The following is a 17,548-nucleotide window of genomic DNA, read 5'->3' on the forward strand; positions in this document are numbered from 1 at the left end:
CAGACATCACCTGCATCATCATCATCAGACATCACCTGCATCATCATCATCATCATCAGACATCACCTGCATCATCATCATCAGACATCACCTGCATCATCATCATCATCATCAGACATCACCTGCATCATCATCATCAGACATCACCTGCATCATCATCATCATCATCAGACATCACCTGCATCATCATCATCAGACATCACCTGCATCATCATCATCATCATCATCAGACATCACCTGCATCATCATCATCAGACATCACCTGCATCATCATCATCAGACATCACCTGCATCATCATCATCAGACATCACCTGCATCATCATCATTTATCATCATTATCATCATCATCATCATCATCATCATCATTTATCATCATCATTTATCATCATCATCATCATTATCATCATCATCATCATCATCATCAGACATCACCTGCATCAGTCGTCTACATAAAATGAATATATGATCATAATTATTTGTCTTGGCTATGTGGCCAGTTCACCACTCATTCATTCATTCATTACTTGTATAAAGTTGTTGACAAAATAACATCTTAGTTCCCACCAGTTACAACTCGTCTTTCTTCTTATTCTTCTCTGACTTTTTAGTTTTTTCTTTCTTTTTCTCTTTTTTCTTTTCTTCCTTTTCTTTTCTCTTCCTTTCTTCTTCCTGCCTTCTCTGTTCCTCTTCTCTCGCTCGCTGCTCACAGAGTTCAGACATTATCTGATCAGCAGCCCTGATGCCCGAGTTGTAGGCGCCGTGTAGTGTCCCGATTCCTTTGAATATGGTGTGCTCCCCGGCAAAGTAGATATAGGGGCACAGCGGCTCGGACAGCGTGCTCCACATGCTGATGTCATTGCCTGGAAAAAACAGCCCAATAAATAGCTATTCAGTGGTAGAAAATTATTTTTTTGTGATCAAAATATACTTTATACTTATCCTGACTCATACTAATTTACTTATTTGCTTATGTCTTCCTATTCCTGAAACCTACTGGAAACCTTAGTGCAGTGTTCCTAAATGAACAGAAAACATCTCACCCAAACACAGTCATGCACAAGCATACGAGAAACACACGAGCAACAAGTCTGATAATGCGTGTGTGCGTGAGTGTGTTGCTTAGCGCTACACCATGTACATACAGCAATATTCCATCTATATTATGGCGGTTAGTTTTGTCACAGCATGTCAGCTTCATGTGCAATAAAAGCCAAGCGTGATGCAGCATGAAGATGTTTTCCCCACTTGTATGATACTAACACCACAAGACAGTAACTTACCAACTTTAGGGTATGAGTTGCCAAGCCCAGAATGCAATGTGCTTTTCCAACTAGATCGCAGAACCTTTACTATCTCCCTTGACTCAGCCATTGGACCAAACAATGTTGTAAGGCGTTCACGGACTGCAATGCAAGTACATTCAGCATAATTACTAAACAAGGTAGTAAGGTGTTAACGTTTCAGCATGAGTACCAAACAATGTAGTAAGGTGTTCACAGCATAACGACCAAACAATGTAGTAAGGTGTTCATAGCATAATGACCAAACAATGTAGCAAGGTGTTCACATTTCAGCATAATGACCAAATAATGTAGAAAGGTGTTCACATTTCAGCGTAACAACCAAACAATGTAGCAAGGTGTTCACATTTCAGCATAATGACCAAACAATGTAGTAAGGTGTTCACAGCATAACAACCAAACAATGTAGCAAGGTGTTCACATTTCAGCGTAACGACCAAACAATGTAGTAACATGTTCATGATTCAGCAATAGATTAGGACCAAACAATGTAGCAAGGTGTTAATGATTCAGCATCGGGGCCTACAATTTAGAATTAACTTTCATTTTGTGTGAAATATGGACCTTCATAGAGTGAGAGCCAAACTGAGTGAACATCAGGGCTTGTGTCACATAGATGAAAATAAAGGTAAATTCATTCACCGCTGAATTTGCTGTAGGCTGTAACTGTCAGTCTAGACACATCAAGCCAGAACTACGATAGTTTGGATGTGCATTTCTTCGTTTTGTTCCCTAGGATGGATAGTGGCGAGCATATTCTTGAATGGACAGGCAGTTAAGCTCTCTGGTTTATGTCAATGTATGCTAAAACACCAACTGCAGGATTAAAGGGCCCAGATGATCAGAAACAATGCTTCTGTATTTATTCATGCTAGGGAATTCCCAGGAGTTTCAACAGGAATGTGGAAGTTGTCCATCTCTGTTTACGTCATTTAAAGAATATCGACAATATCGACAACTGAAAAATGTGTCGTTCATACACTTATGTACTTCAATTCGTGGTCATGTGACAACCTCTCATCCAATGGAAAAGCTGTATTTCGTGTAAACGTCACATAAATAAATTACTGTTATATGGAGTCCATGATTCAACATGAAGACCAACCATTGTAGCAAGGTGTCAGCATTTCAGCATTAAGACCAAAAGCTGCAGCAGAGTTTTCAGAATACAGCATTGTGAGGTGAGGTGAAATGGGGTTTAATGTCAATACCATGCCACAATTTAACATGAATACCCCCCTCTGACACAATGTACTGACTCTGAGCCAAACAGTCCTTGTTTTAGCCCCTTAATGCCGAGTGCCAGGCAGGGTAACAACAAGTACCATATTTTAACATCTTTTGGTATGACGCGGCCATGACCTTCACTCTACAGGCAGACGCTCTACCACTAGACCAATGTAGTATGGTGTTCATGATTAAGCACTCGGGCCTACAATGTAGTAAAGTGTTCATGATTCAGCACTAGGGCCTGCAATGTAGTATGGTGTTCATGATTCTGCACTAGGGCCTGCAATGTAGTGAGGTGTTCATGATTCATCACTAGGGCCTGCAATGTAGTGAGGTGTTCATGATTCTGCACTAGGGCCTGCAATGTAGTAAGGTGTTCATGATTCTGCACTAGGGCCTACAATGAAGTAAGGTGTTCATGATTCAGCAAAAGGACTAGCAATAGCAATAGCAATAGCAATAGCAATCACACGGTCAAGTTAGTTTCCTCTTATGACAAGCGTCCACCTCCGTGGTCTAGTGGATAGAGAATCTGCCCGGAGAGCTGGAGGCCGTGGGTTTGATCCATGGCCACGTCATACCAAAAGACTTTAAAAGATGGTACTTGTTGTTACCTTGCCTGGCACTTGGCATAAGATCCTAAGTTGGCCATGCTTGACAAGTGTCCAAAGCATACCCGAGCTGGTGGGTTTCACCAAAGTGGTAAACGTCTGAGACCTGCATCAGTTCGGGCTTTCCTCCCACATTAAGCTGACACGCCGTGATATAACTGGAATGCTGTTAAAAGTGGCGTTATACCCACCTCACTCACTCACTCATTTGGCTAGCGCAATAAAATCAGCATTAGACTTACTAGTACAAGCACACACATTCCCGACATGGGTACAATGTGTGAAGCCCATTTCTGGTGTCCCCCGCCGTGACATTGCTGGAATATTGCTAAAAGCTGCGTAAAATCTCACTCACTCACTCACAAGGATACACACACGTGAAAGCACATCGCTATATAAGTGCAATCATCTTGATTGCGTCGTCAAACCCCATTTCTGATCACCCTACCTCACCTTACGACAAAGATAGGTTACTGGTGGCCCATTCTAAACCTGAATCCTCATGGGGAGAATTTAACATCTCATTTGTATCTGCACATCAAAAAGTTTATTATACTGATTTTACAAAACAAGCAAGTTATATCGGTTCTTGCCATTTGTTATTCTCTTGAAAATGTTTTGTTATAAACTGTAAATTTCTCATTTAATTCATTTCGCAAAGCGCCATTTTGGTTACTTGACCAGTGTGTCTTCTTTTGCTTCCAACAGAAGTCTCTTAGATTTCAAGATTTTTTCTTTGTTGAAATTGATTTTGTACATAATCGTATCTAAATATATGATAAAGAATTTTTGTGACATTAATATTTTTTTTTACTTTTGTTTATATTTTTTAAGATTTTGCCAACACGGAACTATTTTTAAGTCGCAAATACAAGTGGTGGTGAAACGTCCCTGTGTGTTAGATAGGGAGAATTTACGTTTCAAGGTTTAACATTTGTAAAGAAATAATTAAATTAAAGACAACTATACTAAAAGTATATAATAAACAGGATATTCCATGTGTCTCATAAAATATCATGTTTCTCTCATATCGTGATGGGGGAAAAGGATACATATATTAGCTCATGGTTACGCCACTAGAGAAAATATCTCCTTTCCCCTATCACTCGATGAGAGAGACGTGATATTTTACTCGACACATGAAATATCCTCCATATCATACCAACACAGAATGTGTCCTGGTACATTGGCCTGTGGACGTATCTGCCATTACTTACCCAGAGCTTTCACTTCTTCATCCGTCATATTTTCAAACTTGACTGAAGCAGATCCGCCAAGCATACTGACGAGGACGGGTCGACCTACGAGTTTGTGCATGTTCAACCATTTCTGCATCATCCCAGGCTCAGCTTCCTCGTCAGCCAACAGAAACACTCCCACATCAGTGGGCCAGAACACCTCGTCAAACTCAACAATCAGCTTGTTGCCATAGGATGTCCCTGAAATGTCACATCGTTAGCTGTCATAGAAGTCACTGCACCTTAAATAAGACAAAATTAATCGATAGATGTTTGATTTACGCAGCCCTCAGTACCATATGCAGCTATCTGAGGGCGACCCATAAAAATCAAATATGGAACTGACAAACTAGTGATTGAGGTATAAGCCCGCGTTGTCAAGGCATGCTAACATTCTATCAACCCAATCTCATTAAAATCAGATCGTAGTCCTTGCTATGCTAAACAAAGATCTGAGGACATCCCATTACGGGTCACACCAGAACGACCTTTCGCGAATTTTGACCGACCATAAAATGACTGACAAGAAATCGACATTAGCCAATCAGAAGGCAGCTTTCTCGAGCTTAACGACACTAGTTTCAAACTGGCGACTACATATTCTGACGTATTCTCGCTTAAAAAAATTAAAACTGACAAGAAGAACATTCTGGAATGGCTCATAGATGGCCTAGATTGTATGGATATAATCCTAAAAACCATACTGTCGTTCGGAATACCCTGTATTAAATATTTCGTGGTTGCATGATTAGAAAACACATTCCGATTGTCACTTTCATGATCTGGTAAGCGACGCTCTGATTGGTTGGATGAAAGGTCGTTCTGACGTGACCCTTAATGGGATGTCCTCAGATCTTTGTTTAGCATAGCAAGAACTAAGATCTGATTTTAATGAGATTGGCTATCAACCAAATCACTGATCCTGACTTCACAATCCATGAAGTTGCCTTGCAGTCCCTGCAGTATTCTGCGATTCCGCCGTTGTGAAATATTATGAAGAAATGCTGATTCCATTCAACAATGTACCTATATTTCAGAAAATCCCAATTTGTGCAGACCTCCTGCAGAAGTTTGCATTTATCTGCGGCAGAATTCATCAAATACATTGCAGATTATTAACATTTGAATCGTAACCTTGTCTTAAACGTGAAAACGGATATTAATTTCATTTCGTAGTTAAGTCCACTTTTGAATTATTGCTTACCAAAGGTGCATGTCTGTATGTTTACAGATGTCCAGGTTCACTTCGTTAAGCTATTCTAGCCGTGAAAAAGTTTATCAAAAGTATACCTGCCACCAACCAAACAGGTGCAAAAGTACGAAATTCACGGAAACTAAGGCTAAAAGTCTGCAGAATTGTGTGCAGAATTACGAAAATTAATTTAGAAAAATGGACCGTAGAATTTGCATATCTTGGGATGCGGAATACAGTGGGGACTGTTGTATGGCAAGCATAGGTTACTGGGGGCCAGTTCTCACAAGGAATCCCCATGGGGAATCCAACAGTATATGAATCATGTAGATGGGGGGTTGAACGTGTATCTTCATGAGGAGGCTTATATGACCATGTTTCAACATCAACCTCTCTGACAAGGTTCTAAAGTGGTTCCTAAATGTCTATCAATGAGTTCCTAAAGTTACTGTTAAATCTCGGGCACTATGGAAACAGTCACAAGCACACAAACTCCGGAGATGAAACGACTTTTGAATTTATTATTTATAATGAATAAAACACAAATTCCCTCATAGTTCTAAATCTGACAAACGGGTAATTACTTTGTTGTGGCCTTAAAACAACTTTCACCAACCTATTTCCTTCAGTGCTTTCTTGTACAGCCCAGGCAGCATGGGCTCAAACATCAGGCTCTCGTCTCTAATGACTGCAGCTGGCACGGCAACCACCACAGCATCTGCACTGACTTGGCTGCCATCACGCAGCCTGACGATCACCTTCTTCTTGCGGTCATCGACCTTGATCTGTCTCACAACAGTTCGCAGCTCTATAGACAGATGTGTCTCTCCATCTCCACCACTCAACAGTCTGCAACGTATGAGTACTCCAATAACCGATAATATCATTCTTTCTTCATCTCATCCTGTTTGTAGGGATAATTCTAGGGGGGGCTTGTGCTTTTAGCCCCTAAATTTGAAATAAAGGCCCACATTTTCAAAGACAATGGGGCATATTAACATTGTGTTGTAGGGGCAAGTGTGGGTGTACCTCTGGAATATTTGAAATGTTCAGATAAAGGGCCCATGTCAGGCAATTCCTATATAGTGGACCTTGTGTTTGGGATGTGACTGAATTTGAAAGTAAAATTTGGAGATTAGATTTATTGATGATACATGTATATCATTTGAGAAAGTATCACTAAGCCTGAAGTCATTTAGGAGATAAATCGACTTTGTTTTGAAATTTGTTGTAGTCCCACTGTAGAGTAGATACCTCTATATTTTAATTTGGAACCGAGCGCTTATTGCTTTTCTCAAACCTCCTTTCAAAATCTACTTCTTACACAGCTGACATAATCTTACAATCCTGGAGTAACGTTTCACAGGCAGACTCACCTGTCTGTACTCCCCATACCATCCAGGAGAAATGTGTCACAGCCAGACTCACCTGTCTGTCAGCTCCCCCATACCGTCCTGGAGAAATGTGTCACAGCCAGACTCACCTGTCTGTCAACTCCACCATACCATCCAGGACAAATGTGTCACAGCCAGACTCACCTGTCTGTCAACTCCACCATACCATCCAGGACAAATGTGTCACAGCCAGACTCACCTGTCTGTCAACTCCACCATACCATCCAGAAGAAATGTGTCACAGCCAGACTCACCTGTCTGTCAACTCCCCCATACCATCCAGGACAAATGTGTCACAGCCAGACTCACCTGTCTGTCAACTCCCCCATACAATCCAGGAGAAATGTGTCACAGCCAGACTCACCTGTCTGTCAACTCCCCCATACCATCCAGGACAAATGTGTCACAGCCAGACTCACCTGTCTGTCAACTCCCCCATACCATCCAGGACAAATGTGTCACAGCCAGACTCACCTGTCTGTCAACTCCCCCATACCGTCCAGGACAAATGTATCACAGCCAGACTCACCTGTCTGTCAACTCCCCCATACCATCCAGGACAAATGTGTCACAGCCAGACTCACCTTTCTGTCAACTCCCCCATACCATCCAGGACAAATGTGTCACAGCCAGACTCACCTGTCTGTCAACTCCACCATACAATCCAGGAGAAATGTGTCACAGCCAGACTCACCTGTCTGTCAACTCCCCCATACCATCCAGGACAAATGTGTCACAGCCAGACTCACCTGTCTGTCAACTCCACCATACCATCCAGGACAAATGTGTCACAGCCAGACTCACCTGTCTGTCAACTCCCCCATACCATCCAGGACAAATGTGTCACAGCCAGACTCACCTGTCTGTCAACTCCCCCATACCATCCAGGACAAATGTGTCACAGCCAGACTCACCTGTCTGTCAACTCCCCCATACCATCCAGGACAAATGTGTCGAAGCCGAAGTCAATGAGATCTGTCTGATACAGGGCGGAGGAGAAGTCGGGGAAGTTGTAAGTGGGCAGGAGTTCCATGATGCTGATGACAACCTCCTTATTGTCCTGCCCCAGACTCCTCAGCTCATCAATAGCCTGTGAGACCACACTCCGCACTGATCGGTCTTCTCCCTTCACACTCTCTATTGCTTGCAGATACCGCTGGAAATGAAGACAGGCAAGGAGTAAACATAGGTGTGATAGTAATATAGTCGTGCAGATTCCTAATCACCAAAATCCATACAATGGCACAGGTGAGGTGAGGTGAAATGGGGTTTAACGTCGCGTCCAAGATTATTGCACGTATATAGCGACGTGCATTCACGTGTGTGTGTGGCTGCTTGTACTAGTCCGGACTGATGCCGATTTATAGTGCTAGCTCACTGAGATACCATGCCGCAGTTTAACATGAATACCCCACTCAGACACAGTATACTGACTCCGAGCCAACCAGTCCTTGTTTTAGCTCCTTAATGCATAGTGCCAGGGTCCAGGGCTGTGACATATATTGAATCTTCTTAATTTCTATATTCACTCTCTCAACTCACTATTTGACCCACTGATGATAAATGAGACTGCTTCACACAAGTGCATATCCTCATAATACCCCATCCTCATAATGGAGATACACATTATATCACAGTACAGTGAATCAACTCAGTTGTAAGCCCCAGAGCTCCAGAGAGCAATTGAGTTTTTACTTGAGGTTTCTATTTTAATTGGGTTATTACATTTTTCATTGGGTAACCTATATTTTTTCACTCATCTATTCATCACTCTATTGGGTTTTTCCCAAAATGAGAGCACATTTTGAGATTTCAAAAAAAAAATTTAAAAATGTTTTAGATGTATATAACGGTTCTAAATATAGGCTTGACTCAGAAAGTAAATAGCTCGTAATTGTGTTTCGGAAATTAGCTCCATTGTACGCATGATGAAAAAGCTTCATTGGATATTTACGGGTCATGTTTTTATACATTTGAGTTTTTCATTTAATGCATGTGTTTCTGTATACAAGTTAATTGAAAGTAATTGGGTTTTGAATATTTTGGGGGGTATTTTACGCAAATACGCTACTTGTCTGTAGCTCTGAGGCCAAGTGGTAGGCCCACAGAACTGCACATAGAATACTAGCACATCAGTGAGTGAGTATGGTTTTTACGCCGCTTTTAGCAATATTCCAGCAATATCACGGTGGGGGACACCAGAAATGGGCTTCACACATTGTACCCATGTCGGGAATCGAACCCGGGTCTTCAGCGTGACGAGCGAACGCTTTAACCACTAGGCTTCCCGACCGCCCCTACTAGTACATCAAATATCATTATGAAAAGAAGATAAATCTTAAATATTAAAAAATAAAAATACATAATATCAACTGAATATTTTCATCCCATCCATGTATCCAATATGAAGAATTTCATATTTCTAAAGCAAATAGAAACATACTTTTCTGGCTTCAATGAAAGCTTCAACCAATTCAGTTCCTGAAAATCTCTTGTTAAGTTTGGTCACAAACAATTGCATTGGTCCCAGTTTAGTGGTTTGTAGGTCCAGCTTCTCCGTGAGATTGAGTAACAGGTTGTTGCTGGCTGCGGAGTTCAGCACCGCGCCTCCGAGGTCTGCCTCCACACCTGCAAGATGATGCACTGATGGTTTGTGTTGTTCCAAATAACAGATTTCTTTAATGATCAACTAGTTTCAGATTCCAATCAAAGAAAAAAGATCAAGGAATTTATGAATGATTATTTTTTAATTATATCGGTTTATTTCAATTAATGTGTGGGAGTAAAATTACAGTTGAGTATGACATCTATAAAGACACAAAATCCAGGTTTCAAGACTTGTTGTTGTAGTCTTTCCTCGTAGACATCTTTGTGTTGCAGATGGAAGTAAAATATCAGCTAAACAGTGTTTACATGCATATTCTGGCCACTGAAGCTTAAATTCAAGGGATGTTGGTTCTTGTGTCCGTACCTTTGGACGAGCTAGTGATCCCCTCTGATCAACAATTACCTGGCATTTTCTAAACTGCATGAAAACACAGCACCAGAGTTATTTGCCAAGATGAGCCAAATAAGGATGCTCTTTCAATGGGAGATAACCCATCATACCCTATTTGCTCATAATTCTGACAAAGCCACATGAAGTATCATAAAATCTCCCTCTTTCTGCTGAGGGATGAATCTTTAAAGTTTGTTTGTTGTTTAATGCCGCACTCAGCAATATTCCAGCTATAGGATGGTGGTCTGTAAATAATCAAGTCTTAACCAGACCATCCAGTGATTAACATCATGAGCATCGATTCACGCAACAGGAGTACTATGATAGCATCAACCAAGTCAGCGAGCCTGAAAGCCCAATCTTGTTAGTCGCTTCTTACAACAAGCATAGTCGCAAGAATGGGTTGCTGAAGACCTATTCTTACCAGATCTTCACTGGTTGAATCTTTAAAGTGTCAGAGACAGCAAGATAAGGGGACTCAGGGATGCAATAATGTTAAGAAGCATATCTTATATATAGACCAACCAGAATGTGACAGTTTGAGCTCTTAAAGCTACATAACAATGACAACAACAATCATAAGCATAAAACATGATACTGATCGTGAATGACTCACAGATTTCAATCAAAGTATCAACAAACCTGTGGCATGGGGCATGTTTTTCTTGTCTGTCCACACACGCCCACCATATCGTTCCCTCCTGGCCTCAAACACGGTCACATGGTAGTCAGCTGTCCTATTGTTCCTGATAGCCCGAGCAGCTGCAAGTCCTGCAATGCCTCCGCCGATCACAATAATTTCTTTCCTTTTACATTCCACCAACGCCACCACTACAAACACTGCCAAAATCACTGATACCAATCGACCCTGTCTCTGTGGTGTCATTTCTGAAATAAAAGAAATATTTCAATTAAACTTATACAGTATTGCAGGACACAATATTCATACACATTACAGGGTTTTACTGAAAAGAAAATACTGTCTTATAAGAATACACATTAGGAATGGATACAAATTATCTACTTTGTAAGCCATGAATGACTCCAAAACGTTTGGCTGTCTGAATCAAATAAACCTAATCAAAATTGTCAAATGTTACACAAAACTGACATTTCTACATGTATTGTTCAGATCTGTGAAGATCTGTGTAGAGAATAGATATTCAGCAACCCATGCTTGCCATAACTGGCAACTATGCTTGTAGTAACAGTTGGTTGGTTGGTTGGTTTGTTGTTTAACGCTGCACTCAGAAATATCCCAGCTATGTGACGGCGGTCTGTAAATAATCGAGTCTGGACCAGACAATCCAGTGACTGACATCATGAGCATCGATCCACGCAATTGGGATCGATGACATGCATCAACCAAGTCAGCGAGCCTGACCACCCGATCCCGTTAGTCGCCTTTTACGACAAGCATAGTCGCCTCTTACGGCAAGTATGGGTTGCTGAAGACCTATTCTAGCCCGGATCTTCACGGGGCTTGTAGTAACAGGCGACTAACGATCAGGTGGTCAGGCTTGCAGACTTGGTTGATGCATGCATTTTATCCCAATTACGTAGATTGCTGCTGATGTCAATCACTGGAATGTCTGGTCCAGTCTCGATTATTTAAAGACCGCCGTCATATTGGTGGAATAATGCTGAGTGTGGCATTAAACAACAAACAATCATGTATTATTCTAGAAAGAAAATTTACTGAAATTTCACAGTTCAGGGCTGATTTTCTTCAATCTTACATTGAAATCGTCTACAAGAGACTAAAGGCTTCTGAGGATGTGACATCAGTGAAAATCTTGAAATGAAGTTAATTTTCTTACATGTTGCAAGCCTGGGAACCCTGGGACCCCCGGGACCCCGTGTTCATGTCATGGAACCCCCCAAATTATAACTGAGAATCCTGTGCACACAAAAATAGATCTAAACACACGTAAATCCCAGAGTTGAGACATTCTCTAAACATAAAAAGTTGGTTGGTTGGTTTGTTGTTTAACGCTGCACTCAGCAATATTCCAGCTATATGATGACGGGCTGTATCAATAATTGTGTCCGAACCAGACAATCCAGTGATTGACATCATGAGCATCGATCCACGCAAATGGGAAACAATGACATCCATCAACCAAGTCAGCCAGTCTGACCACCCGATCCCGTTAGTCGCCTCTGAAGACCTATTCTACCCCGGATCTTCACGGGTATTATCACTGAAGATATTTTCATTTGGCCCTGTAACCACATGTAGTATCACACTGAAATTATAGAATGGGTACAGGGTTTGGAGGAAAACAAACAAAAATTAGAGAATTTTTCAATTGTCTCGTTCAATGTCAGTGTGAAAAAACCCCGGCGCCTGGGGCTACAACAGTAGTTTGTATCGGAATGTTATATGGTCATTGCCGTGCCAAATAAGATCAAAAAACGATCAGAGATGCTAGCAGGCATTTAGTATCTTCCGTTAAACAGTAGGCTAGTCTGCGATGTCAGTGGCTCGTTTACCTCTTACAGACGTAGTATTTACATTGAGCTTCTAACGTGCTTCGCTTAACACTTTACTTCCTGTTTCCGCACGCTGAATGTCCCGCCACAGGGAGAAATCATTGCCCTAATCTTCTCTCTGACATATGTTTGTAATATATAACAAATGATTTACAAAAACAAAACTTTGAATGAACATCATTGAAATGTTAAGCTGAACTACTTAGGGTGCTGTTAATAAGGAGTATTGATTGTGAAATTGAGAGTAAAAAAATGGACTTCTAACTTTTGCGCCGTACATGTATAGTTACGGTGGCGATCGGAGTTTATATGTGCCTTGGGTGCGTTCTTTACTGGAACTTAAATGTATTCTCTGCCTGTTGAGCGGTATTGGTGAATTTTCCTGTGAAACTGAAAGAGCGTTCAGGGTCTAAATTTAAATTAAATTATATATTCCGATGCATAAAGAAATAGTTCCACTCCGCTCTGCTATGATTTTTTATGAAATGTGCTATGTACCAAGCTCCTCGCAGCGAGCTCTCTGCCAAAAGTCAAAGCTCCCCACTGTGATAGGTGGCTACAACCATGCTTGGAGTTGAACTCGCAGCCGACTGACCTTTACATACATATGTTAACACACAATTTAATTAAGTTACGACTGCCGTGATGCCAAATACTCTTACCCCTGCTAAATTATTTCCTTTGTTTGTCAGTTTGAACTTCTGTTTCATTACTATCATGTAATTGATATAGTAAGAATGTAAGTTGGTTGATTTCCCGTTCGTCTGCAATCTCGTACCAATCTAATCAAAGAAAGAAAAAGGCAAATTCATGTGGGAAATATGGTCAGTCGTAAACCTTTTTAAAATTCACTATGATTGCATTCCCAAAGACGCAAAGGAAAGTATAAACACAATACTACATTTGGGGTTAGAGGGAAAATTTCAAGCATCGAGCATTTTCCAAATTCATGGTAGAATATGTGATTATCTCAATTTGAAAATATATGAGTACAAGTGGAATTTGAATCTCACACCATTATCATATCTTATCCAATGATTTGACTAAATATGATATGTCGTTCTTCGTTGGTCAAACACAACATAACAGGAAATCTCATGACGTGAAAATGCCACGAGCGTTTTTCCTCAGTGTAGATAGCTCCGACACCGGTACAAACATGACGAAAAAACGGGCCTCGGTTCCGTGTGCATTTATGCTCACGTGATAACTATTATACGGAAGCCCGTTTGGGTCATATAATATTTTTCTTGAACATTCAATAAAGGATGTTGAAATTTTATACTGATTTGAAATGCTAAGTGCCATAACAATGTCAAAACGTTAATTTATTATTTTGAAATTTCAACATGGTAACTTGAATTTTTAAATAGCATCTTCATCTCCTATGAAAAGAGACATGGCTCTAATTCAGTTTCGTACTGTCATATTGACCACTCATGATCAGCCTGCACTATTTTTTTTAAGTTGAATATCGAGCGAGCGAGTTAATGTTGTTTTTAACCGCCGTAAAAATAGTTCAGTTATATCATAGCGACCTGTGAATAATCATGTCCGTGCCAGACAAATAACTAATACAGTGACCCAAACCATGTTTGTTTGTTTGTTGTTTAACGCCGCACTCAGCAATATTCCAGCTGTATGACGGCGGACTGTAAATAAACGAGCCTGTACCAGACAATCCAGTGATTGATATCATGAGCATCGATCCACGCAATTGGGATCGATGACATGCATCAACCAAGTCAGTGAGCCTGACCACCCGATCCCCTTAGTCGCCTCTTAGGACAAGCATAGTCGCCTTTTACGACAACCCCAAACCATGAGCAACTATCCACGCCTTTGGGGTACGATGACAATCAAGCAGTCCAGTCACAGAACCTGACCACCCGATCCCCAATGTTATCGGCTGTCATGAGGTGTCACATCGGCAGTCAGTAAGTGAGTATGGTTTTACGCCGCTTTTAGCAATATTCCAGCAATATCACGGCGGGGGACTATAGACAGACAGACTGACAGGTTTATATTTTATTTTCGTCTTACCGCTGTACATCATAAAAAACGTGCCACGATAAATTAGAGTTTATACATAAAAATAAATAATATAAAGTTATATGAGACGATACAAAACTAGATGACATATACAGAGAAAGATGTTTTACCCATGTTTTTTCAGTGAAATATACCTCATGTTTAAAAAGGACACAGAATGTCTCATTGCTTGACAGGTTTAAAAAGTTGGACACTTTAGCCGTTATACTCGTAAATTAGGTAGATCTTAGATCATCGTAAACTGGACATTGAGAAAAAAACATGTTTTATCTTCACTATGACCATTACAGAACTAATGTTATTGATGCAGACTTCCCCAGTGGGGATTCTGGGTTAGAATAATTATGTCTCCAGCAACCCAAGCTTGTGATAAAAGGAGACAAATGGGAATGGGTGGTCAGGCTCGCTGACTTGGTTGATGCATGTCATCGTATCCCAATTAGTACATTGATGCTCATGGTGTCATTCTCTGGTCTGTCCAGACCGGACTCGATTTTGTAGACCTCCATCATAAGTATACCTGGTATATTGCTGGAATATTGTTGTTAAACAACAGACAAACATGTAAGACATCCTGCTAGCCTCTACGTATGTCTTCATGTTCCCGTGCAGAGCGCACAGGTCACAAATCAGTTGAAGTTAAGCAACGTCGGTCGCGGAGATGGTTGGATGGGTAACCGCGTTTGGCAGCTTGGCCCCTGACAGTTTCTACAGGGTTTCGGTCCCACACTGAAGCACGTGTAACATGTGTGGCGTCTCCCTGGGCTAGTGACTTTGTTCGAAATGTGCCCCCGGTAGGATGAGATGGTTGTTAACCTTCTAGCGACTAACGGGCATCTTGGGTTGCCATGTATATGACTGTGACTACTCCCTACATTAAAAAGAAATATTTCCCCAAAGGCTTATTTATTGTATGACGCCTTATACATTGTGGTGGCACAACAGGGGATATATACAGTTTCCAGTACAGGTAAACCGTCAGATGACTATAAGAATAGTCATGTGTATTAAAACGATTACGTTGAAAGTTAACCTAATTGTTCATGAAGTAACAATTTCGGTACAGAACATTCAAGAAGGTTTTGAGGTTTTTTTTTATTAAATAAAACATAATATCTCAGCTGAAAATCCAGTATGAATTTCTAATATCGTAAACCAGGGAAATACGTGGTATCTATGCGGATGTGACTACGCCACAATGACGTACGTACCCTTATATGTATACGGACGAGTGGGTCCGTGTTATGTTAACCTTTGCACAATACAACGCCGGTAGTCTTCACACAATGGCAAGCTGGGACTGATTTCATTATGGAAACATATATAGCACGCACTGTTCCTTCATATGTGGGCTGTGCCTTGAGTTACCTTCCTGTTATACACTGTCGAGGATATCTGGGGCATCAGTGAAGGCAAGTTTACTGTTAATTGTCCTTTATGAAATTTAAAAAAAACTCTGATTAAAAAGGATTATAACGTATATGTTGTGTTCAAGAGCATACCAAACCTATTTTTGCTAGAACAAAGTTTAATGCGTCTCCTTGTTTTATAGGTATAATTTCCCATATAGAGCCATTGAAATGTACAGATTTGTCCGTTTGCAATGTACGTGTATGTGGAAATTAAGGACGTTATACAGATTGAATCACAACCTATACAAAACAAAATGCAAATAACCTAAATAATTTAATGTATTAATAAATATTTTGAGGACAGATACGAAGCTTATACGTATTGTAATGCACCTGTACTTGCATGTAGTTTGGGTTTAGAGATTATACATTTAAAACATGACTCAGTTAAACAATTTGTTATGGCATATATCCATTGAATACAGATCAATAGTGTAGTATGAGTGAATAGTGTGGAATTAACGGCGATTCGTCAAGATCAAAATAATAACCCACGGTGGTGTATAGGGATTTTGGACCGATGAGACTGCAACGTTCATTCCGCAACAATGACCGCTCCCGAAACCAGGAAGTGATCACGTCGAAAGGAGGTCAAGCGGACTTACAATGTTAATTTATATCAGTATGTATGCTGGTGTAGATATCTAAATAGGTCATTGACCAGGTAACTTCACTTATTTGGTCATTTAGCATAGGAGGAGTAATAATAGTTCCTGCTTTTCTAACAGGAATCAACCTGCGGATGAATTTTGTCAATATCGCATGTGACAACTTCATGCCTTCAGTGACAAGCAGTGTTTTCCTGCAGTAAAGTATTGCTGATGTTTTGGCATGCCTCATTGCAAATTGATACCGAAGAATGATATTAACGGTATCCATGATGTGGAGTCTTTGATTATGGAAGTTAATCAACAACACGTGTAAATATATGTCATGTATGAATGTTACATAATAATATGTATCGATGGTGTTCAGTGCCAATAGTGGTTTGCAGAATTTCTGTGTGGAACAATTTGATCTGTTATTATTGTTTTAGATTTATTCCAACATCATGTTAGCTTTCAGCTGTGCATACTCTATGCTTAACATGGTACAACAGACAGATCATGGCCTTATTATATATATTTATAAATGAGGAGAAACAGCTTAGAAGTGCCAGTGTGTATGTTGTTCATGTTGTTCATGTTGTAGGTGATGAAGGGCGCGTAGTTGTTCATATACAAGCCGGGGTTATGTTTCCCTATTACCAGTCTTTTTTGTATGTTTATGACCTACAGCCTATGAAAGTGTACACATCCTAAAGCTATTATTAACCTCAGAGTTGGTGTGTGACATTGACACAACCTATCATGCCACTCAAGCTGTTGTAATTTCAGTATTGGGTGTGGTTGTTTACCATGGGGTACATGTGTACAGTGTGCAGCTAACACTTGTTAAGGAGGTTGCACTTGTAGATAATCCCTTTCTTTGGCTGATAGGTAAGATATGTGTTTACAAACCAAAGACTTAGTGTGATTTACAAAGTGGTATAGTGTTTTATGTTATGATTATTACATTGTTGTGTAACCTTTCTAACTGTAGATTATTTGCTAATCTGTATGTTGCTTGGTTTAATAAGTTTTA

At 40.4% G+C, this 17,548-nt stretch overlaps 2 protein-coding genes across 3 annotated transcripts in view; one reads left to right on the forward strand and one right to left on the reverse strand.

The window, feature by feature from the left end:
- Positions 1-325: 325 nt before the first annotated feature.
- LOC124147842 (polyamine oxidase 4-like) lies at positions 326-12,596 on the reverse strand. The gene is made up of 8 exons (XM_046518635.2): positions 12,462-12,596; positions 10,608-10,853; positions 9,411-9,595; positions 7,882-8,123; positions 6,190-6,422; positions 4,361-4,582; positions 1,282-1,404; positions 326-861 (listed from the first exon to the last, which is right to left on the reverse strand). The coding sequence occupies exons 2-8, from the start codon at positions 10,849-10,851 to the stop codon at positions 569-571; spliced, it is 1,542 nt and encodes a 513-aa protein (XP_046374591.2). The 5' UTR covers positions 10,852-10,853; positions 12,462-12,596; the 3' UTR covers positions 326-568.
- A 3,876-nt stretch (positions 12,597-16,472) lies between these two features.
- LOC124147843 (uncharacterized protein CG43867-like) overlaps positions 16,473-17,548 on the forward strand; it is a 43,964-nt gene continuing 42,888 nt past the window's right edge. Inside the window, exon 1 of one of the 2 annotated variants that reach the window (XM_046518637.2) lies at positions 16,473-16,589. The gene's annotated coding sequence lies outside the window, so the exon portion shown is untranslated. The remainder of the gene's footprint in view (positions 16,590-17,548) is intronic. The other variant, XM_046518636.2, reaches the window with a different exon arrangement.

Source organism: Haliotis rufescens, unplaced genomic scaffold (assembly GCF_023055435.1).
Source record: "Haliotis rufescens isolate VD_foot unplaced genomic scaffold, xgHalRufe1.0.p SCAF_1, whole genome shotgun sequence".
Classification (NCBI taxonomy): domain Eukaryota; kingdom Metazoa; phylum Mollusca; class Gastropoda; order Lepetellida; family Haliotidae; genus Haliotis; species Haliotis rufescens.